This window comes from Haliotis rufescens, unplaced genomic scaffold (assembly GCF_023055435.1).
Source record: "Haliotis rufescens isolate VD_foot unplaced genomic scaffold, xgHalRufe1.0.p SCAF_8, whole genome shotgun sequence".
NCBI classification, from domain to species: domain Eukaryota; kingdom Metazoa; phylum Mollusca; class Gastropoda; order Lepetellida; family Haliotidae; genus Haliotis; species Haliotis rufescens.
In genome coordinates this window covers 6,804,831-6,831,294 of record NW_025964372.1, presented here as the reverse complement: position 1 = coordinate 6,831,294, position 26,464 = coordinate 6,804,831, and the positions used below count along the sequence as shown (strand labels likewise).

Sequence of the window (26,464 nt, the reverse complement as noted above, 5' to 3'; positions counted from 1 at the left end):
TCATGAGCATCGATCCACGCAATTGCGATACAATGACATGCATCATCCAAGTCAGCGAGTCTGACCACCCGATCCCTTTAGTCGCATCTAACGACAAGCATAGTCGCCTTTTACGGCAAGCATGGGTTGCTGAAGACCTACCCCGGATCTTCACGTGTCGCGTTATGTATTATCTTTGATTTTGAAATATTATGTTTTAATTTATTTCTTGTTATATAACACCATTATGGTAAAACAGGATGGGTCACCAAGTCAACATCCACATCACAATGTTACTACAATACACCAACGAGGGTTTGCTGAGAATGTAGGCTTTCAAGGGTTTTTTCATCATAAAACAGTGACTCTTTTGCTACATTGATAACCACTGATTTTTTTTTAATCTGTTATTTTGTAGTTATGGCAACGAACTCGATCAATTAAAACACAAACAAAAAGTATGTGAAATTCCAGTTTTCAAAAGGTTGTTCAATCTACAAAGAATAATCTTCGTTGTTCAGAAAGAGAATGCTCCGTCAAGTTCTCTTCAACAACAATAACGGCGACTGTGACACTCATGCATTATAAATGCTCAGTCAATATCTGTACACAGATGCAAGTAAGTCAATATAAATAGTCTTATTATGCCCGTTCGGGGCAGGCCGACATATGAATACGATACCGACTGAGCAGCAAGAATGGCGCCCAATGGGGCCTCGTACTGTTAATAACTGTTTTAAAACCTTGGTTGTTTGGCTTACTTCAACCATTTATGAATTTGTGTCTTGAACTTTGTGATTTGTTTTCCTATACGGCATCATGTCCCCGAGGCAAGGGAGTTAACTGACTGTGAAAGTCCAGTTTCCACCCTTGCCTTACTAGGATGGAATTTCTAGACTCGATCGTAGTGCCACCAGTGGCTATTACGAGTTATGCCCCTTGTATGTCCCTTCTTTTGACCAATCAGATTCCATATATCACTTTATTTGTTTCAAACAAAATGGCGGCGCCAAGAGAAGACGATCTGATAAAAAAATCAACATCTTTATTGCAATAAAACGGGTCTTACTTCGCGAAGAGCATCAAATCCTGCAAATGACCGAAATCTGCACGACAGTTTACGAACCGGATGCCGATTTCGTTACGCGATTTGATTGGACTGTGTGTGCTCGTTTGTCCAGCAAAAATATAACTCCATAATTCCAGCCTAGTTCGACAAGGGTGAAAACTGGACTTTTGAAGTCAGTTAACTCCCTTGCCTCGGGAAGATGGGAAGAAACTCTGGTAATAGAATTATTTCTGTAGATTCGTGACGTAGTGGACATGCATCATCGGTGATTGTGGTGGTGTCGGTTACTTACGGTGCAGATAGATCTTGGCCCGGTGTCCCAAGGTCGGTTTACCGTTACGAACGTACGTAGCTTCCCTCCCCGCCAGCGAATGAGTTTAGTGTTATGCACCTTTCAGCAAAATTCCCGCAACATCACGGCTTGAGATACCAAGAAATAGCTACACACTTACTGAGCGGGACAGCTTTGTTTTCATTTTAATGAAGATGGCGCACTTGGTTTCACGTTTTACTGAAGATGACGGCCTTTGTTTCACGTTTTACTGAAGATGACGGCCCTTGTTTCACGTTTTACTGAAGATGACGGCCTTTGCTTCACGTTTTACTGAAGATGGCGACCTTTATTTCACGTTTTACTGATGATGGCGGCCTTGGTTTCACATTTTACTGAAGATGGCGGCCTTTGTTTCACGTTTTAGTGAAGGTGACAGTTTAGTTTCACATTTTACTGAAGATAACAGTTTAGTTTCACATTTTACTGAATGCTTGAAAATGTCGAAATGATGTTCATATCAGAAATCGCGAAAAAATATGCCTAGAGATAACTCACATGACATGAAAGAACTGACTGAATGAAGAATGAGTCTGTGCCACCTAGCCGTGATTGTTTATAGGATTGCGTGAGTAGACGCCGCCATTGGCTTGATTCAGCATTGTGCCAGGAAGTCGACATATTGATGTAGACATCTGATTCATTACGTTGACCCGAATACACGAATATCGCCGCCGAGCACCTGATTAATGTCTCACCGTGCCTGGGTAGTCTTGTCCACAGGCAAACAACGAGCACTAAGTAACTAACAGTAATTATATTAGGTACCAAGTTAATGATATTACCGAATGCAGATCAACACGTACTGATAAAAATGACCAATTCAGATCTAATTATGGAGAACCCTGACATATGATTCCTACATATCTGACTCAAGGTGACGCGAATTGACTCTTAAATTAAACTCTCTGCGTCATGTCTGATAGAACTAGACACATGTCTATGGTTCGTAGCAAAGTTAAATTATTTTTTTTACATTTAATGGTTGGTGTAGCAAATGGTCCCATGAATAGGCATTCTCTGTGCATAGATGCAACCCTTACCCGTGCCAGGATCTGCTGATCGTGGATTCGAACATCGGATGATTTTTGGTCTGTAAGCGCCATATTTATAAACGTCTACGACCTGCTACACTTCAAAGTGTTGACTTTCCTCCCATACTTGGCTAGTGAGTGACCATGGGTTTACGCCGCTTTTAGCAATATTCCAGCAATATCACAGTGGGGGACACCACAAATGGGCTTCACACATTGACCCATGTCGGGAATCGAACCCGGGTCTTCGGCGTGACGAGCGAACGCTTTAACCGCTAGGCTATCTATCCCACCGCCCATATTTGGCTGGCATTGTATGGAGGAAATATATGGAGCCATATTTAAAACCCTGTTTACTCACCCACTCACCGTGTGTGTTCAAGTTTCCGTTTTTAACGTAATACGCTATGTCTTTTTGATTAATTCGACCCTAAACACTTCACGGTAAAACAGACTTGCTTCGTTAATTGCATTAATTGCCAAAACTTTTCATTAAAACGCGTTGTTACATATATTAAATCTATATTAACGCTATTATTCCGATTATATATCGATTTGTTTTTCACTAAGTTGTGCTATGTCAATGAGCCAGGTAATCGATGTTCTGTCACGCTTCACTGACCACGTGGCAATGCACACGTGGGACATTAACCCTTTCTAAACTACATAATTAATATCAGAATATCAATGAAATAACTACATATGGCGCATACTGTTACACTGCGTTGGAGGAACTTGCCGCTTCACTCGCCTTCCGCTAAAAAGAAAGTTGCTGTGACAAATTGCGATTGCAGTCAACATAATTGATCTTTCATTTAGAGACAGCTGTTACAGTTGCTGTGGTTAACATACGGGTCGTTGAGTAAAAGACAGACATGTCATGATTCTGGAATTTCCTTGACAAAAGAGGATGGTCGATGGAAGAGAGTGTAACGAATTGATAGCATGCTGGGGCTCCAATACGTGGTAATCTATTCTGACCACAATTACGTACCGTAGATACAAACAATATCAAACAGATATTGCTCACAGAGGATTTATATCAAGGTGAAATTATGAACATCGTCAGCAGTATTTGGAGTTATATCCCGGGAGTCGCGTGGATGGGTGGGCGTGGCCGAAATGATAAAGGTGAGATGTTTATTGCAGTTGTTGAAATGTACACGGGTGAAGTGAGCTGGATTTCATCATCGTGAAACACGTGGCATTTATCGATTTGTTGCCGAGACAGTTACAGATTTGTTTACAGAGCAGCACGATTTTGGTGTCCCGTGAATGGTATGCTGTTACAATTTGAAAACAACGCCATACATGGCCTGCTTAAATTTGACACGGCTCGGATTGACGAGAGATCATGCACTGTGTCTCAGCTTATTGATGATGTTAAACGCTATATGTGTATAAATGTATTTATTCCAATGTTAACGGTGAGTGATGGGGTGATGGGGTGTGGGGTGCAGGGGGTGCGGTCTGTGCATGTGTGTGGATTGGGGAGTGTGTGTGTGTGTGTGTGTGGGGGGGGGGGGGGGGGGGGGGGGGGGGGTAGCCTATTGCTTTGAGCGTTAGCTCGGCACGCCGGAGACCCGGATTCGATATTTCTGTGATCGCCGTGATACTGCTAGAATATTACAAAAAGCGGCGTAAATTCATACTCACTCACGTGAGTTTGAGTCCCTCCTCCACCGTCAGCTGTTGTTTGTGCCATGGTTATATGATTATATCATTGATTGATCGACCGCGTGTGACAGCGAGGACAGCACAGAAACATGCCATGATGCCATGCATGGATTTCTTCATTTCGACTATGAAAAGTGTTCATCCTGTTATGACAGCCTCCGTGGACTAGTAGATAGCGCGTGAGCCAAGAGAGCGGATGGTTGGTAGTTCGATCTCCGGTCGCCTCGTACCAAAAGACGTTTACCACTTTGGTGAAACCCACGAGGACGGGTATGGTGCTGACAAACCTAGAAACATAATCGTGGCGAACCGGGATTCGAACCCACAATCATAGGTTTCTGGCGTGCCCAAGGGACGCAACTCTGCACAGCGAATCGCGGCGCCTCAGACGACTGGGTAATCTTAAAGGCAACGTCAATCCCCATTTCACCTCACCTCACGTTTTCCTGATATAAAAATTACTCATGATGCATGCACTCTTATAAACACCAGGGTTTTGACAGAGTTTTAAGGCACCGCAACTTGTCGAAAGCCCTGTAATTTCATGAGTTCGAATCCCAGCTTCCCATCGATTGTAATCCATTGCTTGTACAACGCTCGACTTTTCACCAAACCGGTACACGTCCACCATCCACACACAACCAGATGTTTTCCCATAGGCTTCTATAGTAACGTTATTTATTTTAAAATAATGGTCAGTTTGAAAAATTGGATGCACCAATCTCATTAAAATCAGATCTTAGTTCTCGCTACCGCTAAAGAAAGATCTGAGGGCATCCCAATGCGGGTCATGTCAGAACGACACCAGAAATGGGCTTCACACATTGTACCCATGTGGGGAATCGAACCCTGATCTTCGGCGTGACGAGCGAACACTTTAACCACTAAGCTACCCCACCGCCCCGTTGCGATAAGAAGGATTTTTGTAAAAAGCGGCGTTTAACCAAATCATTCACCCCCAGTCCAGTCAGATAACAGCAAAGAATCAAATTTAGGTAGGTGTCATGGATATATCGATTGTGTACCTTTGGTGAGAACTTGGGTTCCATCAGACATCACCATCTTCAGAAAACGGTAGAATTGATGGTTTTAGTTCAACTATATATCATCCTATCTCATTATTTTCAAATGTCTGGTGACAGGTTTGTGTTCAAAAAGTAATTAATCTAGTGTTCATCAGGAAAACACTTACATGAGTACATAATCAATATGTTTTATCAAATTTACGCAAAGGTTTCGCACCGATCCGAGCGTGAGACGAGGTATCACTCAGTCCGTCCGCTGTGTAACACAACGCCTTTCTGTTTCTACAGTGATATATAGGAAACACGCAGTTTTCCCTGTTGCCGTTATCTAATATCAATAATCGTTTAGCTTTGTTGAAAAGTTATTTCGTTGCCATGGTGCTGAGAAAAGGGCTGGCGAGACATTCATTTATCCATTTACAACTTTTTATATTTATATAACTTAATGGAGTTGGGTTATTGACACTAACAGTAGGCCGTTAAAAGCAGTTCGTGGAGTAAATGTTAGCGGTCCGCAAAGAGATATCACCAAGTCGTTACTGTTCTCAGTTTCTACAAACACGTTTTGAAAATAATTATTCAACAGGTTTTGTGATAGTTGTACGATTCATGTATGTTACCGTCTTTTGAAAAATGATATGAGGTATTCCCAAATTGCAAAATCACATACGGCATTGCGAGTTGTCAGAGAATTTGCAAGCTGGGATATATTTGGATATTGCTGCGGCTGCATCGGAAAAATACAAATCATGTGTTGTGTGCATAAGCCTAACAGAACAATTTGTCAGGCATGCGTGTCTCATACGCACATCTTGCACGTGCAAATCGTGCTTTGTGTACGTTGACCTCATTGGACAAATTGTCAATCTATCCGTGTCTACTACGCATATATTGCATGTGCAAATCGTGCGTTCTGTGCATAAGCCTAACAGAACAATTTGTCAGGCATGAGTGTCTCATACGCATATATTGCACGTGCAAATCGTGCTTTGTGTGCGTTGACCTCATTGGACAAATTGCCATGGCATTCGTGTCTTATACGCATATATTGCATGTGCAAATCGTGCGTTCTGTGCATAAGCCTAACAGATCAAGTTGTCAGGCATGCGTGTCACATACGCACATCTTGCACGTGCAAATCGTTGTAACTATAATTCATTTTGCATGTCTTTTCCTGGCACACACTATTAAATTAAATGTTCTTTTCAAAGCGCCCAATGACTTCTTCAAGCTAACATAATATCACAATGTATTTTGTTCAATATATAAATCACGTTGAAAGTCATTCAAAGTAAACTGTTGCCCATAAAATCGAAAGATTTAATTGTCCTTGTTGTGCAGTCAAACAGACCCAACATTACCAATTATGTTCGATTATTCTGATGTCTATATTTGTTGTTAATGCCTCTCTCAGTAATATTCCAGCTATATGATGGCGGTCTGTAAATAATCGAGTCTTCACCAGACAATCCAGTGATTAATATCATGTAAATGCATCATCAAGTCACCAAACCTGACCACACGATATCATTAGTCGCCACTTACGACAAGCAAAATCGCCTTTTGCGGCAAGCATGGGTTGCTGAAAAACCTGTACTAACCCGGATCTTCACGAGTTGCATAATTATGCATAAATATGGTTTACATTATCTTTAATGCACTCAATTCTCTTTTAGTGAACGAATTCACAAAACTTAACAATAAATCTTCTAATAAAATTTATTTAGTCTCTTTTGTACATTTTAGGAATTAAAAGCTCTAAACATTGTCTTAAAATTTCAAAATATTTGTTTTTTCATTCCAAAATAAGATTAATATTGAGTCTTAAATCATTCCTTTTCCAACTCTTCAGATGCTGAATCCGAACAGCTTTCCATATTGATTTTAAAACAGTTAAGGTTTAGATTCAGGGCACTTGATGCTATTAGATCATGAGTGGTCATTAACCAGGCACGCAAATCACAATCAAACTGTCTTGCTTCATCTGAAATACACGAAAAGATGCTTTAAGTTTTGCATTTTTCGCCAGACCTTTGAAGATCCGGGTTAGAAATGGTCTTCAGTAACCCATGCTTGTTTATGTTTGTTTGTTTATTTGTTGTTTAACGCCGCACTCAGAAACATTCCAACTCTATGACGGCGGACTGTGAATAATCGACTCTGGACCAGACATTCCAGTGATTGACATCACGAGCATCGATCTACATAATTGGGATCGATGACAATCATGCTTGTGATAAGAGCCAGGCTGGCTGACTGGGTTGATGCATGTCATCCATCCCAACTGCATGGATCGATGTTCATGATGTCAATCACTGGATTGTCTGGTCCAGATTCAATTATTTACAGATTGTCGTCATATAGCTGGAATATTGCCGAGTGCGACGTTAAACAACAAACAAACGTTTCACATCAAAGCGTCATCACACCAATCCTTATACAAATCATTGTATAGTTTATATATTCTATATTCACACAGTGGGAAAAGCAATGGACACAATATTACAATTTGGTTTTCAATCGAGCCATAATGCAATTGTAGAAATTTACAGATCGATATTTAAGTAAAACGAACTTGTCTTCCAGCACAATATTGATGTTTTCGGGAGGAAATTGCTTTGACTGAGAGCAGACGCCACTAGATTTGGCTAAGGTCCCTTCAAATTTAATTTCAATTCAAATCCAACTCAAAGTTAAACTCCACGTCGAGTCGTGGCCTTGAAGCACGGTGCAAAATGGAGGCTTAGCACCGAGAGTGGTGTTCGGAAAAATAGAATGAGAAATTGTATTTAGTGTAATGAAGGTTATTTGGTTTAAAAGACTTGCTTACCGAGAGACCCAAAATAACGAACCTTATATCCGGTGTAATTAAGTTAAATATTTTTTTAAATATTTATTTGTGTCAAGTTCGAAGAAAAATGGGATAAAAGGGTGGGTTGACTAGTATATACCAGTCTATTGACCTACCCCTACCCATACACCTACCCCTACCCATACACCTACCCCCACCCCCACCCCCAACCTCACCCCCATCCCGAACCTCATCCCCACCCCATCCACATTTTAAAAAACATATATGGACCCAATAATATGAATTAGAATATATAATTATCATAAATAAATGTTTAAAGCCTTTGCTCGTCTCGACGAAGACCCTGTTTCGAATCCTCATATGGGTACAACTCGTGAAGCTCATTTCCCCCGTGATATTACTGGAATACTGCTAAAAGCGCTTAAAAGCATACTCACATTATTTTTTTACGCAGCCCAAGAAATCCATCTAACTCTCTTGGTAATGTTAACATTCGACAGGGAGATCCTACCCCTCGTCTGACGTTTGAACACTGCACAAACACCGATGTGTCGAACTTTGATGTGTCGAACTAATGGTTATCTCGAAGTAAAAGCTTAGATTCTGAGTATTCTTTATTCATTTAACATTTTCGATTGTGGCGAACCTCGGATAACTCGAAGCATTTGTGAAGGTCCCTTCAACTTCGACACAACGGTGTTTGAGTGTATTTAAATTAAATACAGCTTGTTGTCTTTTAATTGTGACTACTGAAACAGAATTAAACGGGACCAGTCTCTGTCCAATAGTAACCGACGGAATCACGAACTTAGAGTATCCACAGCTGTAGGAACGTGAGCTATTTCTGTGAACGTGTTATTACAGCGGTTTTTGTCCCTACGGTCTAACGTTTGTCTAGACTGTCTATCATTAAATCCCGCTTGAAAATATCTTTGGAGTAAATGTATCCAGTTCTGTCTATTTGTAGGGGGCACGGGTGGCCCAGTCGTCTGAGGTGCTGCGCTTCGCTGTGCAGAGTTGCGTCCCTTCCCTTTGGGCACGCCCGAAACCTATGATTGTGGGTTCGAATTCCGGTTAGCCCTGATTATGTTTCTAGGTTTGTCAGCACCATACCCGTGCTCGTGGGTTTCACCGAAGTGGTAAATGTCTGAGACCTGCATCACTTCGGGCTTTCCTCCCACATTAAGCTGACACGCCGCGATATAACCCACGAACAGGAGTATTGTGGTAACAAACTTATAAACGTCATCAGGGCGAATCTGGGATTGAGACCGACGTTCTTACGTGTAGATTCCTGACACCTTAAAAGGACGCAACTCTTCACAGCGAATTGCGGCGTACTAGACGACAGGGTCACCTTTGTTATCAGGTTGATAGATGCGGGTTAGACTAACGCTTAAAAAAATATAATTTTGATAGAAACAAAAAAAACCATTAAAATTGAAAAGGAGCCCCAGTGAGGTGGGAGATACAGAACCTGAATCTGAGGAAAATGTAGACTTGCTTCATTAAGGGCATTACAGAAAGGGCAGGTCAGGGGATTTAATCTGGCCCAGGGACTGTGAGACAGACTAGATGTGGGCATTTAATTTCTTTATACTTTTGGCACGCCCTCTCTTGAAGGCTTTTGACATAATTATGTAAGCAAGTTGTCCTTGTGTACTTACAAAATATTCTCAGCCAACAACAATCACACTGCTCAGTGATCGGAAAAAACACCTTAAAGCTTAGAGCCTATTCATACTCAGTTCCTGTAAGCTCGAGTTCAGTGTCAACACTTCAGTATGGAAACGATTTTACATATATTCAACCTCAGTCCCTTGAGGAACCTTGTTCTGAATGGATCGCCGCTCGCGGCATTTCGTCTTTGAGTGCGTTTTACTGCTAGTTATCGTAAACATTTTCAACAAAAATCAAATTCTCATAAATTGCCACTCGTTCTTCTTTGATAAGACAGCCCCGTGCGTTATTGGACGCCGACTATTTGCTTTTATACGACCGCGTATCGATTCGATTCAATACGGCATTTGTACATCCCGGGCTGGGTCAGAGTGACCCAGATCGCGTTGACCGTGCACGCTGGGGTGATCTCCGTCCATTGATGCAATAAGCCAGATTCGTCTACAAGTCAGAGTGAGGATTTTATTTTCGATGAAGATTTAGAGTCAAAGGTTTATTGTTAGGCTATGTGGATATGTGTGGATATAGCGCTGTCTATATAGGACTGTGCTTTATTTCCTTCGACACCGGCGTCTGTCTTAGATATTGTCAATGTCACCATCACTACCATTACCATCATTAGCAGCGTCATTATCAGAATCATCACGGCGCTCAGATGTTGTCAATGACACCACTATTAACACCATCAGCATCAGTACAGCGACTCAGATGTTCCGTGGGCGGCCTGATTACTACCATCATCATCATCATCATCATCATCATCATCACAATCATCATCATCGTCGTCGTCGTCGTCGTCATCATCATCGTCGTCGTCGTCATCATCATCGTCGTCGTCGTCGTCGTCGTCATCATCATCATCATCATCATCGTGTCGACGGCTACAACCCTGTATACAGCGACATCTGTAGATGAGATTGTGTTTATTCGCGCACGATGATGCTACGTCTGTGATGTTTGTAATGAAGCAGGGTGGTCCATCAGTCGAGGTGTACAATATGGAGATCCCACCTGTGCATGTATCTGAACTGCACACCATTGTTTACGACTGAATGTAAAATGTTTGCATATTTTAAACCTGTCGCATATCTCTTACGTACATATGAAATAGACAACAGCCTGTGCATGTATATTGCACATACGCCTCTGCCGCACCGTATCACCTTCTCAAAGACGACAGCAATAATAATAATAATAATAATAATAGAGTGTATTTGTACCGCGCTATACTCCATGTACGAACAAGATGCTGCAATTAGAGATAGTATTGTAGCTGTAGTATTTTCTTAACATAAATGTCTTTATCTGACTCTTGAAAGAGTCCAGGGATCTAGTGATTCTCGGGTTGACTGACAAATTGTTCCAAGGAAGTTGAGTTGAGAAGTGGGTTGAGATTAACTCATCTTCCCGAGGCAAGGGAGTTAACTGACTATTAAAGTCGACGATCTGATCGATAATACAAAATTATGTTGTGATAAAACGTGTCTTACTCAGGTGAGCACCTTGAGATTGAAAACATGAAAAGATTTGGAAAATATCTGTTGACGCCGATTTGGCGGTACACATGCCTTGCAAATCCTGTGACCAACCGAAATCTGCACGGCAGTTTACTAACCGGTTGTCGAGTGGACTGTAAGTCCAGCAAAAAGGTAACTCCATAATTCCAGCCTAGTTCCGCAAGGGTGGACACTGGACTTTTATAGTTAGTTAACTCCCTTGCCTCGGGAATATGAGTTTTACTCAATGTATTAACAATATTCCAGCATAGGTGAATGGGCTTGACAAATTGTAAAACCACCATTACAACCCTGCCACCCCGCCACACACCTATGGAATCCTGTAAGGGACATTCTCGCGATCTCGCATTCTCGACCTTTGGAAACGACCTAAATATGCCCAAAACACGAGAATGCGAGATCGCGAGAATATCCCTTACATGATTCCATACACACCCGTTCCTCCTCGAGGAAAACCAACTTGGGTGTTCGATGTGACACGACGTGTTATGGTTTGTTTGTGGAGTTGGATACAGAACGCCTATTATTATATATTGTCCGTCCTACTGACTGTTATGATATTGTGATATTAATGTATGTTTCATTGGTGTTCCTAACAACAAACATTCAATTGTCAATGGAGCAATAGACATCGTATACACTCGCCATGTCGCTGCGTCATAAACACCTGTTACACAGCACCGGGACTACGTTGCGGTCGATGTTACTAATAGAGATACGTACTTTGTTAGATTAAAATTTCACTGTCGACTTTGAGTGTTTTGGCAGTGTGGTAATCAATTTATGAATGAAGTTAGATGATATAAAGTAATTACACATGCACTAGACACGCAACTAGGCTGGAATTACTGGGCTCGATCGTAGCGCCACCAGTGGCTATTACCAATTGTGTCCCTTCTAAGCCTCTCCTATGGACCAATCAGATTCCACCTCTCGTAGCACTTGCGTTTGCTTCACACAAAATGGTTGCGCCCGGTCAGGACGATCTGATCGATAATCAATATCTATATTGTGATAAAACGGGTCTTGTATCGCGAAATGCATCAAATCACGTGAGCACCTTGATTACAAACATGAGAAGGTTTGGAAAATATCTGCTGACAACGAGTTGGTGGTGCACATGCTTTGCAAATCCTGCAATCAACCGAAATCTGCACGACAGTTTACGAACCGGATTTCAATTTCGGTGCGCGATTTTGATTGGACTATGCATAGACTCGTTAGTCCAGCCAAAGTGTAACTACATAATGCCAGCCTAGTTCGGCAAGGGTGGAAACTGGACTTTTATAGTCAGTTAACTCTCTTGCCTCGGGAAGATGATACAATGAAAGAAGTCAATGTTTGTTTGTTTGTCGTTTAACGTCGCACTCAGCAATATTCCAGTTGTATGACGGGGTCTGTAAATAATCGAGTCTGGACCAGACAATCCAGTGATTGACATCATGAGCATTGACCTACGTAATTGGGATATGATGACATGCATCAACCAAGTCAGCCAGCCGGGCTCTTACCACAAGCATGATTGTCATCGATCCCAATTGTGTAGACCGATGCTCCTGACGTCCTGACCACTAGATCCCGTTAGTCGCCTCTTACTGAAAGCCTGGGTTGCTGAAGACCAATTCTAACCCGGATCTTCACGGGTGAAGTTGTCAATGGAATCAACGTAGACATAATCTGTATGGAATCGAAACTTAGGTCGGTTTAGACAGGGGTACAGTGCAGTGGGAGACGATTTTAATCTAAAGTTGATATATTGTGTAGTTATATTTGAATTATAGGGCACGGTTGGTCCAGTGGTATACAGTGCTGGTGTTAAGTCCCTTAGTTGCGCCAGGATCCGCTAAGCATGGGTTCGAATCCCAGATTCGTTAACTGAATACTCGTTTTCGTGGGACACAGTGGGTGGTCATACCACAAGTTGACTCTGCGACTGTTCAAAGCGACATCAACCCCAACTCACCCCCACTCACTCATGTTTGGGGGCGGTTGGGTAGCCTAGTGGTAAGAGCGTTCGATCGTCACGCCGAAGACCCGGGTTCGATTCCCGACATGGGTACAATGTGTGAAGCCCATTTCTGGTGTCCCCCGCCGTGATATTGCTGGAATATTGCTAAAAGCGGCGTAAAACCATACTCACTCACTTACTCACTCACTCATGTTTGAACTGGATTGATAGGCAAGAAAGCGTATGGGTGGGCATCATCTGAATAAAATATGGTTGGTGTTTTTCAAGACGTAAAACTGATTCATTTTTGCCCGCCGCGACAGCCACATTGAAAAGCCATTTATTTAAGAAATAAACGAAGAGCGGAGGTTGTTTATCGTACAATAAAACACGACAGGGAGAATAAACCATGAGGGACGCAGCCTCAAGTGGTTTATTCTCCCTTCCGTGTTTTATTGTACGATAAACAACGACCAGGACTAGTTTATTTCTTATACAATATTTTGTACAGCCTCTTTAAGGATGTTAATAAAATGGACAAGCTTTAAAAATATTTACCAGTATTTAGATAATGATGACTACCTGAATAGAATCCGACCACGGCAATGTCGGACAAGTCCATTTTATGATAAGGGCGGTTAAATTTAGGCTTTCCCGCATATTCTCACAACTTTTACGTGGATTATCTACACCTTTTCTCTCAATACCGGTTGTTCTATCTCTCCCACTTTTGTATGCGATCTTTCGGCTTTTGCGTTTATCTACGTTGCCCAGCAACATCTATGGGGAACAACTCACTTGACACACCCCTCTTAAAAATAATGTCCAATTTACGACGTTATCAAGTTGCGAACGCATGTTTGAATCTCCAGAAATGACGTCATGATAGAACAATGTTTTATCGTTGAAAGAACCAGGCTTCGTTCTTCATTGTTCTGTGTGAATTATGGCGTAGCTATCTTATAGGGACACACTCAGCTCAGCGATTTGTGTTTAAAATGTAATGACATTTGGTTTATTTCTTAATCATAGTTTGTTAAAAAAAAAAGATATTTGTCTCTGTCTGTATTTATGCAGAAAATATGTGAATATCAATTCTGACAGCGATTTTGTTAAGCGGCTTTCTTTGATGCAATGTGTGCGTGAACGTGGACATCTGGACAAGAGCGATTAGTGTTCCAATAGATCTGTGTGCACAGCTGACCAAACTCACACCCAAGGCTTGTAACGGTAACAGCCTTACCGTTCGACACAATATCCTGTATTATTAGGATTAACTGAAGAGAAAGCGGATCTGGTTACCACGAACTGAGGTTGATAGCGTGAACACATACAGTTCGGGTCTGGTTACCACAAACTGGGGGCTGATAGCGTGAACACATGCTTATACAGTTCGGGTCTGGTTACCACAAACTGGGGGTTGATAGCGTGAACACATGCTTATACAGTTCGGGTCTGGTTACCACAAACTGGGGGTTGATAGCGCGAACACATACCCACACAGTTCGGGTCTGGTTACCACAAACTGGGGGTTGATAGCAAGAAAACATACCCACACAATTCGGGTCTGGTTGCCACAAACTGGGGATTGATAGCAAGAACATGTACTCCCGCCATCTGAGACTAGTTAACAGAAACTGGTGGTTGGCAAGCACACGTACCAACACGCTCAATCAATTGGTGACGGATAAGAGCAGAGCTTTCAAGTGTTCACGGACAAATATAGAATGGTCAACTCGGATTCGTGAAGACCATCGAAAACAACCGGAATATCGATATTTGACCATAGTTCTGATACCATTAAGCTTCATCGTCATTAACAATAACTGGAGGATCTCCCCTGAGTGTCTTTTGATAGCAAATATATTGTCTCGAGTCAATATAACGTCATAAAAGTAAGAGGCTTTTCAAGAACATTTATAACTTTTATCGAGTGATTATATATCTCATATCAAAAGATACGAGGGTGAGATCCTATTTATTATCTAACATTTAAACCAAGTTTTTGTTTATGAGAAATAAACGGTTTAGGACATTACGTCTGCGAAGTAATACATCATGGAAGCAAATGAGTTAAACATTGACATAAAGTCTAATGCGCACACTAAATAGTTCTGAAAGAATATTACAACAGTTGATGTATTTTAAGGTCAAATTGAACAGCAATAGTTCAGTGAAATTTCAAAAACTGTAAACTGCAAACGAATCATAACGTTAATGCGATTAAAACTAGCCCCCAGTAGGTAACCATATGTTTGTTCAGCAACCAATCACAAGCAAAGAGCAAAGCAGCCAATCAAAACTTAGTATAAATATATCTTTGAGATGCAGGAATATTTTACTTAACGTTTCACTGAATCATGTATGCTCTGCAACGAACTACGAACCTTAGGACCCATCATCTTTAAAACGAATGCGTTACGTACATCATACGAAACAGATTGTTTGGATATAAAAGTCTGTCTTTAAACAAAACTTTTTTTAACTTGACAAGATATGTAAACATGTTATTGTATTTTATCATTGACTTAAAGGAGTTGCTTGTTACTCAAGAGTTGTGCCGTCTAATCGAAGACAACTGATGAGTCCACTTGCTACAAATTTAAGAATGATAAAATACAATCTGTCTGTTCGACGTATAAAAATTTATTTCGTTCAAATTTAAGTGAATTTTACCTATTTAGGAGCTAGTGTTACACATTTATCAAGTTTATATTCGTTTTTAACCCCAAATATCATAAAAAATGTTCGCATCTTGCATCTTCGCCTGGTTGCACTGGGGTAGCACCTTAGTAACGGTGTACTTTTGATGACTCTAGCATTCACTCACTTTCTGGGCGCACTGGTGGCCCTGTCATCGAAGGGCACGATGTGCAGAGTTTCGTCCCTTGGCGACACCAGAAACTCATGATTGTGTTTTCGACTCCCGGTTCGCCCCGATTTTGTTTCTAGGTTTGTCAGCACCTATGCGCGTGGATTTCACCAATCCGTCAGAACGTCTGAGGCCTGCATCTTCGGGCTTTCCTCCTACGTCAAGCTGACACGCCGCGATATAACTGGAATACTGTTAAAAGCGGCGTTAAACCTGACTCACTCACTCACTTTGTGACAGTTGTGTAAATACGAATTGTCTTATATCTGCTTATTTATTTGATATCAATTTCGAGGCATCCATTTTCGTTTTATTCATGACATTTAAGAAATAGTTAGCCAGGTGACTCTCTCGCTTTGCAGAGTTACTTCCCTTAGTCGTAGCAGAATCCTATGATCGTTGGTTAGAATCACACATTCGCCTTGATTCCGTTTCTGTGTTTGTCAACACCATATACCCGTTCTCGTGGGTTTTTCCAAGAAGGTAAACATGACTTGCTGACGCGTTGTTATATGACTGAAGTACTGTACAAGGCATCGTTAAACCCATCTCACTCACTCACTCACTCTGTAACTCACTCCTACCAGTTCCTAAGCCCCTAGAACTGATCACTTGTCCAGATTAGCGCGAGTAGTCAAGCGGCTAAATGCTTCCTCTCGATCAATAGAACCATTGTTGCTCAATCACACAAGTCTGATCTCGTTACGGATATCAACAATAAATTCCTTATAAGGTACTCGATACATTCAGCGGAACTCACAGTTGTATTAACGCCAGTAAATATTAAATACATGGCGGGACAAGAGACCACATGTCAACGGCGTGTTATTTACTGTGGGGAAATGCTAATTTTACGCTGCTGTTGACTTGCGAAATCTGATATCGACATGAAATGTAGGGTGTCATTGACTTTGTTGACATGGCTTCTGCAATCATAACACCTGAATGTCTTCTGTCGTGGGTGTATTTACTGGTCACGTCTTACGCTTGTTATTAATGATTGTACTTTTGTTCAGGCCACACAATAATATGTTCTTGTTTATCATCACCGAGCAACTCTGATTTTTTTAAAAAGATTTCACGAAAAGAAATTCTGTCCTGGTTGCATTTTGCAATGTAACCGGTTCTTACTTCCAGCAAATGTGTTTATGGGTGGTAATTTTGCAAATCATGAAAGGCTTCGGTGTTTTAAAGGAATGGGTTTTTTTAATTTTTGATACAATTGTGATTTCTTGTTTGTTTGTTTGTTGTTTAATGCCGCACTCAGCAATATTTCAGCTATATGACGGTGACAAAGTAGACACAATTTATGGATAACAACTTCATTAAAAACTGTGAAGGCGCCATTTCGGTATAGATCCTTATACCGTTGTCAAGCATGACTGTCCTAGCTTTGTCATCCGTCAACTTCTAAGTAATGCCTATCAAACAAGTTGTATGACGGCGGTCTGTAAATAATCGAGACTGGACCAGACAATCCAGTGACTGACATCATGAGCATCGATCCACGCAATTGGGATCGATGATATGTGTCAACCAAGTCAGCGAGCCTGACCACCCGATCCCGTTAGTCGCTTCTTACGACGAGCATAGTCGCCTTATTCGGCAAGCATGGGTTGCTGAAGACCTATTCTACCCCGGATCATCACTGGTAAATTGGGAATTTACGTTGAAAATCAAAATATGAAATACAATGAAATTTCGACTTGCATGTACCATGGAGGATAAGTTGAAAATGAGACTGTCAACCTTCTAGCGCCTTACAAGGCAGTTTAGGTTGTATACTCCCTAGGGAGTTGAGAATGAAAATCGAGTGCACTACGAGCCATTGACCGGGGTTATAACGTTAGCGCTTTAAGTATGCACTGAGTGCATAGAGCTCAGCGCAATATAAGCATAAACATTATTATTTGTCATTATGTGCCTACACAGTTTTTAAAGTGATTATAAACAAGTTTTAAACGTGTGGACTGTCGATGTAGGATCTGTGTACATTACAAGTGTTGATTTAGCTGAATTTGACCGCTCGTCATGTTGTCGACATAATTATAATAATAATAATGATGATCTTCATGATCATGAGGTTGATGATGATGAACACCATCAGTGCTTGCATCAGCAGCAAGGACCCCAGCGACCGTGTTTCTGCGCATGGGCAATCTATATCATTAGCCCAATCCCGCGGGGAAAAGTTTTATTTTCAATATTTTAATCCCTCCCAAAAGGGATTCCGTTTTGAAATAAACAATTAATCCTAGGGTAAACATAATTTTGACAATTTGAAAACGGAAGCCGAGACGTCTTTGCGTCTTACTTTCCATTCTTGATTGTCCATGTTATTGATTTCGCCAGAATATGGGCTACTGCGAGAACAACTGCCAAGTCAAATCAAACGAATGAGAAATGTCAAGCTTTTTTCAGTTTAAGAAATAAAAACTTATTTCGTTTTGTTTTGGGAATATCTTGGTGTTCTGAGAATAGACACGTGGTTGCCATTAAAGCGCAGTTATAGCGGTAAACAAGTTCTTAATGATTTAAGTTTGTAATCCAAGGACGCGTTAATCTCAATAAATGACCCAAAATATTAACATCATCCCCACTGCTTCGTGTCATGGCAATACACATCTGTAATTATTCATGCGTGATATCCAAAAACTACATATACCAAAGTGAATCTATCTCTCGTCACGAGCCTCATTCGTAACCATTCTCGTCATTCCGGGACAAACCGAAAGGCGATTCGTGCCCCTCCGTCGCCATGTTATTAACTTGGTTCCGTCTACGCTAAAAAGGGCGAAGCGAAAGAGACAGCTAACTTGCAGCCTGGTTCCCTGGGTATGCTGCGCTGGCGCTACACTGAACGCCAGCGCAGGATACACACGGAATCAGGCTGGCCAACTTGGTGTACGACATCTGTCTTTGCTTTGTAAGTTTACATTGACAGTTTTGTTATATTAACACGGTTTATTAAAATCGTTATTTTTCAGATAAAATCTATACCTTATAAGTTAAAACAAAACATTGTGAGGGATTCTTTGACAAAAGTACATTCTGACCTGTTAGTTCGTGTCTTCTCACATCACATTGGTCGATAGGGGGACGGAAAGGGGCGAATGGCGACCCCTATATCCATTCGTGACCAACTCGTGTTATTCCGGGACAAGCCGAATAGCGACTCGTGCCCCATTCGTCACCACTCGCCCCTTTCCGTAACCTCGCTATTCGGCTTGTCCCGGAATAACACGAGTTGGTCACGAATGCTCGTGCCCCTCTCGTGGCAATTTTTGCGACCGGGTTCCGTCTTAGCGCAAACGGGCATACCTAAAACAATTGTCAACTCGTTGCGCAATGGTTCACACATTTCCCCAATATATTATATATATTTCAGATGCAATTTAAAGCACATCGGCACTCAGTTTGAGTGAACACATTTAACTGTGTCTTTGGTATATTTTTAGATGCAAGACATATGTAAAATAAAAATTATTTCTGAGGGATTCTTTGACGAAGAACTTGAAATCATACGCGCACTCTGATTGGTTTGTCTATATACGTCTTTGGTTTGTCCATGGACCTATATATATACAAGTCCGTGGTTTGTCGTATTTTCGCAAATAACATTCATCGATAGGGGGACGAGTCTTCTTGCAGGTTACAGAAAGTGGCGAGTGGTGATGAATGCCCTATATCCACTGAATCAAACAATCCAGAAAAGTAGTAACCAAAAGGTTCATGGTAACAAACATGTTCCTGGAGTAATGAGTGTCGTGTAAAAACGATCATTCTGCTAGTGATTGTAATGAAGGTGACAAATATATGTATGCTGTAATATTGCCCATTCAAACCTTAAATGATCTTAAACTTAAAGTGTGCAGTTTTCAGGCAAATCAGCAAATGGACTAAAAGCCCATTTCTGGAGATACCCGCCATACAATCAGATCGGACAAGCAGGCAATTTTGGCAAAATTGTATCTCAGGGTATTATAAAAAAAAACAGCAATGGTCGAAAAGAATTGATTTCAGCCAAACCCATGTTTACCTCGTCGACGAAGCTTGACAATTTAATTTTGTATAATAATCTAAAAAATTATCCCTGAGCGACGGGCAATTTCATAATGAATGTGTGTATGATTGGAAACTTTAAGGCGCGCGTGTCTTCATGGAGGAAAGACGCGCATGTCAGTGTTTCGGTGTGCGGGACTTAACATAGCAGAACCTGCCGGGTCGAGGGTTGGGTCTTGAAGTCCTGTGTAGAATAGTGAAGTCCCAGAATCACCAATGGCAATAAAATAAGGCTTGCTTCGAAAGGAATTGAATTTATAGCCTTAGGTCATAATTAATTTGTGCCCCTTCATTTGTACAATCCAATTGAGAAGTATGACAACTTTCCATTTTCAATAGAGTGGAATCTCACAGTTTGAAGATTTTTATTCTGCGGTTTTTCAGTTGGAAGATTTCAGTCGTGTGGTTCCTCTGCATGTATGTTTCAGTGGTGTACGTGTGATTTTAAATTGTAAACTTCCATAGTGCAGTTTCTCAACTAGAAGATCGCATGGTTTCGAAATTGTAGTTTACAGGGTTGGATTTTAATTTGTCATTTCACAGTTTGTTTACCTGATTAGTGCGGTGTCTCGGTCGAGTAAGGGTTGACGTCACTAGTATGTTGCCACCGATGATGGTTGGAGGCGGTGAGGTGGTTCGGCGGTGGCGGAGCATGCTGGTTACAGCTCATCGCGCTGAAGACCCGAGTTCGATTCCCGCAAGGGTACAATGTGTGAATCTGGAATATTGCCAAACGAGGCGTCAAATCAAACTCACTCACTCACCTATTCACCAATATATCTGTAGTGAATATAATCCTTTGATCAGAGTTAGCTTGGGCATTAAACACGAACTGATACAAACGTATCGACCCCCATCCTCGATTCAGAACAGAATTATATCTCCTTTTTATTATGATCAATACAGTTGATCCCGCCTCTACCATAGCCTCGTTTTGGGGGTGATTCGAATGAGACGGTGATAAAAATAGCGCCCAATCAAATTACACTGAGGCGTGAGATGATTTGGTTTGTTGTTTAACGCCGCACTCAGCAATATTCCAGCTATATGACGGCGGTTTGTACATAATCGAGTCTGGACCAGACAATCCAGTGATAAATATCATGAGCATCGATCCACGCAATTGGGATCGATGACATGCATCAACCAAGTCAGCGAGCCTGACCACCCGGTCCCGTTAGTCGCTTCATACGACAAGCATAGTCGCCTTTTACGGCAAGCATTGGTTGCTGAAGACCCATTCTACCCCGGATATTCACGGGTCGCGTGAGATGAGCTCTAATTGTAATGTAATTGGTGAAAAAGAAAGACAGGGCAAGGTCACATCCAAAACAAACGTACGACAACGAGTCCATGGTGTTTTATCATAATAAAATGGACATATAGTACGCTGCCTCACCAAGAGATGGCAAGCAATCAAGCCGTTTTCTAACAAAACATAAAATATTGTTTCTCCTCACTTAAAATATAATGGGAAGGTCAATTTTTAGTTATTTTTTTGCCGTTTCTATTTCCCTCCAACCTAAATTCACAGTTGCACAAGAAGGTCCCTCCTCTGCAAAACATTGCAAAGTCACGAAAGGTATTTTTGGTCATCACAGCGGGTTACATCAAAAAGTGCAACTTCGGAAAAATAAATAAAACGAAAAAATGCTGACAACGGATCCGAATCTAGCATGCTAACATCTGAATAGAAATCCGATTATTTTGATCGCTAGACGATGAAACAAGAAAACAACATGTGGCCTAACTATCAGGAAGTGTAGCTCTTTGACTGAGATCATAAATATGATGATTGGTCAGCTGAAGAAATAGACAAACACGACAACGGCCATAAAGAGATCATTTCTGTGACGTGTGCTAAGAGCTGCTGCCGATGCCTTTTGGGTGGAGGGGGACGACAAATCTATAATAATAATAATGATAATGATGATGATGATGATGATGATTGATGTTATAACGTTGCTGTTGTTATACTACCCAATTATAAGACATGATAAAGGTACAGATCATGTTCCCACGGCAAGCGTGTCCACCAGCCTATATCTAGCCTAGCTTACACCTTTGCCTTTCCAGCCCTTCCTTTTTGTGCTAAAACAAGAGTGGACTATCGCACACATCGACAGTCCATCTTCAGAGAACGTTTTACAAAATAAACCTTTTGTGTTCCGAACATGTCACTCTGTCGATTTGCGGTGAAATTATTCCAACAATTAAGCAATTAAGACAAATATTTTTGAAGTGGTTCAAAGTTTTCAATGAACTCTCTCGAGTACTTTCATATATTTAAGTGCAAAATCATTGGGGGGTTTTACCCAAAGGACTGAACGCTTGTCGCAGTGACAGTCAGCGTTTGTCTCACTTTGTTTGTTAAAACGCCGCACACAGCAATATTCCAGCTACATGACGGCGGTCTGTAAATAAACGGCTCTGGACCAGACAATCCAGTCATTGATAAGATAAACATCGATCCTCGCAGTTGGGAGGTGATGACATGCATCAACCAAGTCAGCGAACCTGACCACCCGATCCCTTTATTCGCCTCTTACGACAAGCACAGTTGCCTCTTACGACAAGCACGGGTTGCTGAAGACCTATTCTACCCCGGATCTTCGCGGGTTGTGTAATCGCTCTAATCTGTATGCCTATGTTCTTGTGAGGGCGTAATGCGGCAGTAATAAGTATCTTTACTGTGGTAATCTGTCATTCTGTTTGTCTGTCAGCGATGAAATGTCAAAACCTTTCGTTATCTGATTGACCAGGTCGTGTGCTATGGTGGTCGCCTTTATGAAGTCATTTGAAATAAGAACAGCGATCTGATTGGATATCGCGTTTTCATCACAAGGGACACAACTCGTCTTCTACATGCGATGGCCGACGGCCGAGGTAAGGAAAGTTGGCATGAAATGGCAAGGATGCAGACTTTGATAGGCTAGTGGACACCTTGCCACGGGAAGATGAGTACAGGTTGGCACGTAATGTAGATGCAAAAAGAAGATGGGCACCACCTACAGCGACAATTCTCCCCACACATTGTGTTTTGATGACCTGATGTACTGTTAAGAATGTCGTTAATCACCTTATGCCGAGAGAAAGAGTGATATCGAAAGTTGGTAGGTAAATCAATCGTTAGTGAAACATATGGACATTTTCATTTAAACCGCTCAATACAAATAATGAAAAATCAATCGCGCTAGAAGTCGTTAGAGCGGATCCGTTAAACACAAAAAACATATATTGCAATAAACATTGAATAGCTCTAAAAGTATTTGTGAAATAACTCTTCACTGACTTGCAACCTCTTGTGTGCCCCTAAAATTTAAAGTCGAAAGAAAGTCCTATGTTATACAAAAACACCATCTTTTACAGCAAATGCTTATTTTCAAAAACCACATAACTCCCAGAAGCATGGCTTCCGGTTCAAACAAAACGTCCGCCTATCGTCATTGAAAGTCCGAAATTAGAATTTTCTTCTTGGCTCGAAGGAATTTATACGTCAGCGTGACTTCGTCACAAAGACTATTTGATGCTAGTATCGATTTTCTCTTTTGAAGTAGAACAACTGTTTAGAATTCCAAATCGAATTATTTCTACTCTGAGGGCATGTGCCTCGTTTGAGGACGAGTATAGGCGACATGGAGCGTCCCAATTTAAACGCATGTAAGTAGAGCACTGGCAGTCTCCCTAACTTACTTAGAATTGTCTTTTTTTATCTGAAGAAAATGTCTTAGTTGAGATCTGGTGGGTAAGTCGTATAACAGGTTTTATTGACGGATTGTCAGATGGGTTAAGGGTTTCATCTGTCAATGCATCGGCTGCATAATCAAATAGGAGAAATTCTAATCGAATCAAGGCGTTTTTAAATTGTTTCAAACTCAGTTCCCTCGCTCGAATACACGAGATAGGCCATAGCTGTCTCGATATGTGATCTCGTTATCTCAGCATTATTGGTTTGTTCGATGTGTTGGATTTAAACGTAGTCCGCGTTTTGTTCATGACATAATTACTGTGTCCTTTTGGGGAATCGAACACGGCCTGTACGATCAGTCAATAAGATTACCACTGGGCCAATGCATATGTGGAAGCTTCAGTTCTGTGATTACCGTTTGCATGACGTTATATTCGAGCTAAACGGTACATTCGAGATTGCAGATGTTTAATGGGCACCGTTGAGAAATTCACACTCTATTCATTAATATGTTATATATTAAATTGTAAATATTCCCCTTCAATACGCTTTATTCAGCTTTATTCAGTTTCTCGACTATCAAAGATGTATATTATTTTTTCTCATTTGAATCTCATAAATATATTATATATTAAATTGTAAATATTCCCCTACAATACACTTTATTCAACTTCTCGACTATTAAAGATATATCATTTTTTCTCCTTCAAATCTACAAATTAAAAACATTTTATATGCGTGTTTTTTAAACAAACCTTCGCAATAATGCCTGATGAGTTTATAATGACATATTTATCAATATAATAACTTCATAAATAAATTCTTTTTAGATTATTAGGGAATAAGATGAATATCAATCATTCATGAAATTCCACGAACGAATATCCGCGCGTGATTATGATACTAATGTAGCATTATCTTATTTTGGACACGTAGTGGATATGACCTAGTTATTTGACGTCTGGAGGTGCGGTAACATGAATATGGGTGTGTATGCATTATTGAACGAGCCTTGCGTTGATCCGAGGTCGCCCCTTGCGCGTGACAGATGTTGACGCATCAATACTCCATGATGACGATGTACTGGCATAGGTTGGTCGACGGTCAATACAGGAATATTGCTGTACGTGCTGGCTAGATATCACCAGCCTAGATATTGACGTAATTATTATTCGTGTTATCTGTGCAACTGTTACATTGTATCTTTGTTGCCTGTAACTAAATTGACATACATCCTAAAACATCCGGTAGAATTCGGGTTAGAATAGGTCTTAAGCATCCCATGCTTGTAAGAGGCGACTAACGGGATCGGGTGATCAGGCCCGCTGACTTGTTTTCGTATCCAAATTGCGTGGATCGATGTTCATGATTTCAATCACTTGATTGTCTGGTCCAGACTCGATAATTTACAGACCGCCGTCATATAGCTGGAATATTGCTGTGTGCGGCGTTAAACAACAAACCCGTGCTTGTTGTTTCGCCAAAGTCGTTTAAGTCTACGGCCTGCATCACTTCGGGCTTTTTTAAGGTGACACGCCGTGATACAACTGAAATATTTTTCAAAATGGCGTTCAACCAAACTAACTCACACAACTTAACACGATACCGCCAACAATAATTACATATCCGCATCTATCACGATTCCTCTTTTAGACAAATCGTGACAGCTATCTACCACGTTGGAGGCGAGTATATTTCATCACAGTCACGCCTAGAGCAGCATGAAGCCGCCTGACTAGTCTTGTCCATTTCAGTGAAATCTACATACACATGTGTCGGACATCGATTATCAATAGTGTTGTTTATTGCATCTATTATTGATACAGACATCACAGACATACTTCAATCTCGGCCCAGCGATGACATTAGCTTGATTGGGTCACAAAATCTATTTTCACAGTAACGGGAAAACGTACTCATTTGCTGAAAGTGATGCTCAGCGTAGCGTTAAAGGGAAAGCATCGAGTTGTTAAAAGTCAAGCCAGGTTATGCAGTAAAGATGGTTAGGAATAGCCTACTTGTAACGTCAATCGACTTTAGACACGTCAGTAGCCGGGAATGGTAGTGACTCAAATAATAGCTTCAAATGAATCACCGAGAAAACATTAATTGATATGTCGAAATATCGTTAACTCGAATTTCTCGAAGATGTCGAATATCTGTTATTCGAGACAACCGGAATCCTGATCTACGTCGAGTGACGGTAATGTTTCTCTCTTGATCAAAAAGTTACGTGGGCTTAAACTACACTTCGAGTTAAACGAGTTCGAGGTAAAGAGTGGTTCTGTGTGTGTGTTATTGAAGCTCCTTTTGAAGCGATCATGACATCGCTCGTGTATAGTTGGGAGTTCGGTAGTCCCGGTTCGAAACACCCACAACGGTAGGACTTCTTTAAGTCAACCCGTATTCAGCGTAAAGGATAGATGCGGTTGTGCCGAACAGATAATCGGTTGGTTGTGGCCTGGAATGTCCGAGCGAAATTGTCGGAAGTCCTGAAAAGCTAGTCGTATTGGTGAGGCTTGGTGAGGTGAAATAGGGTTGGACGTCGCGTCCAAGATTATTGCACTTGTATGTGCGTGCACGTGTGGGGGGGGGGGGGGGCTTGTACCAGTCCGGACTAATGCTGATTTTATTGTGCTAGACCACTGAGATTCCAAGCATTAACGTGAATACCCCACTCAGACACAGTATACTGACTCCGAGCCGCCCAAGTCCGTGTTTAGGCCCCGTCTTGCCGAGCTTAAGACAGGGTAACAACAAGTATCATCTT

General features: G+C 41.2%; 1 protein-coding gene across 3 annotated transcripts in view; it reads left to right on the top strand.

The window, feature by feature from the left end:
• Nucleotides 1-26,464, top strand: part of LOC124148980 (Golgi-associated plant pathogenesis-related protein 1-like) — an 82,928-nt gene that overhangs the window by 27,895 nt on the left and 28,569 nt on the right. The window contains exon 1 of one of the 3 annotated variants that reach the window (XM_046520291.2): nucleotides 3,311-3,544. The exons of 1 other annotated variant lie outside the window; for it this stretch is intronic. In XM_046520291.2, coding sequence (XP_046376247.1) covers nucleotides 3,469-3,544 — 76 coding nt within the window. In that variant the 5' untranslated portion in view covers nucleotides 3,311-3,468. Of the gene's footprint in view, nucleotides 1-3,310; nucleotides 3,545-22,783; nucleotides 22,893-26,464 lie in introns of those variants that run through there. One more of the 3 variants, XM_046520293.2, reaches the window with a different exon arrangement.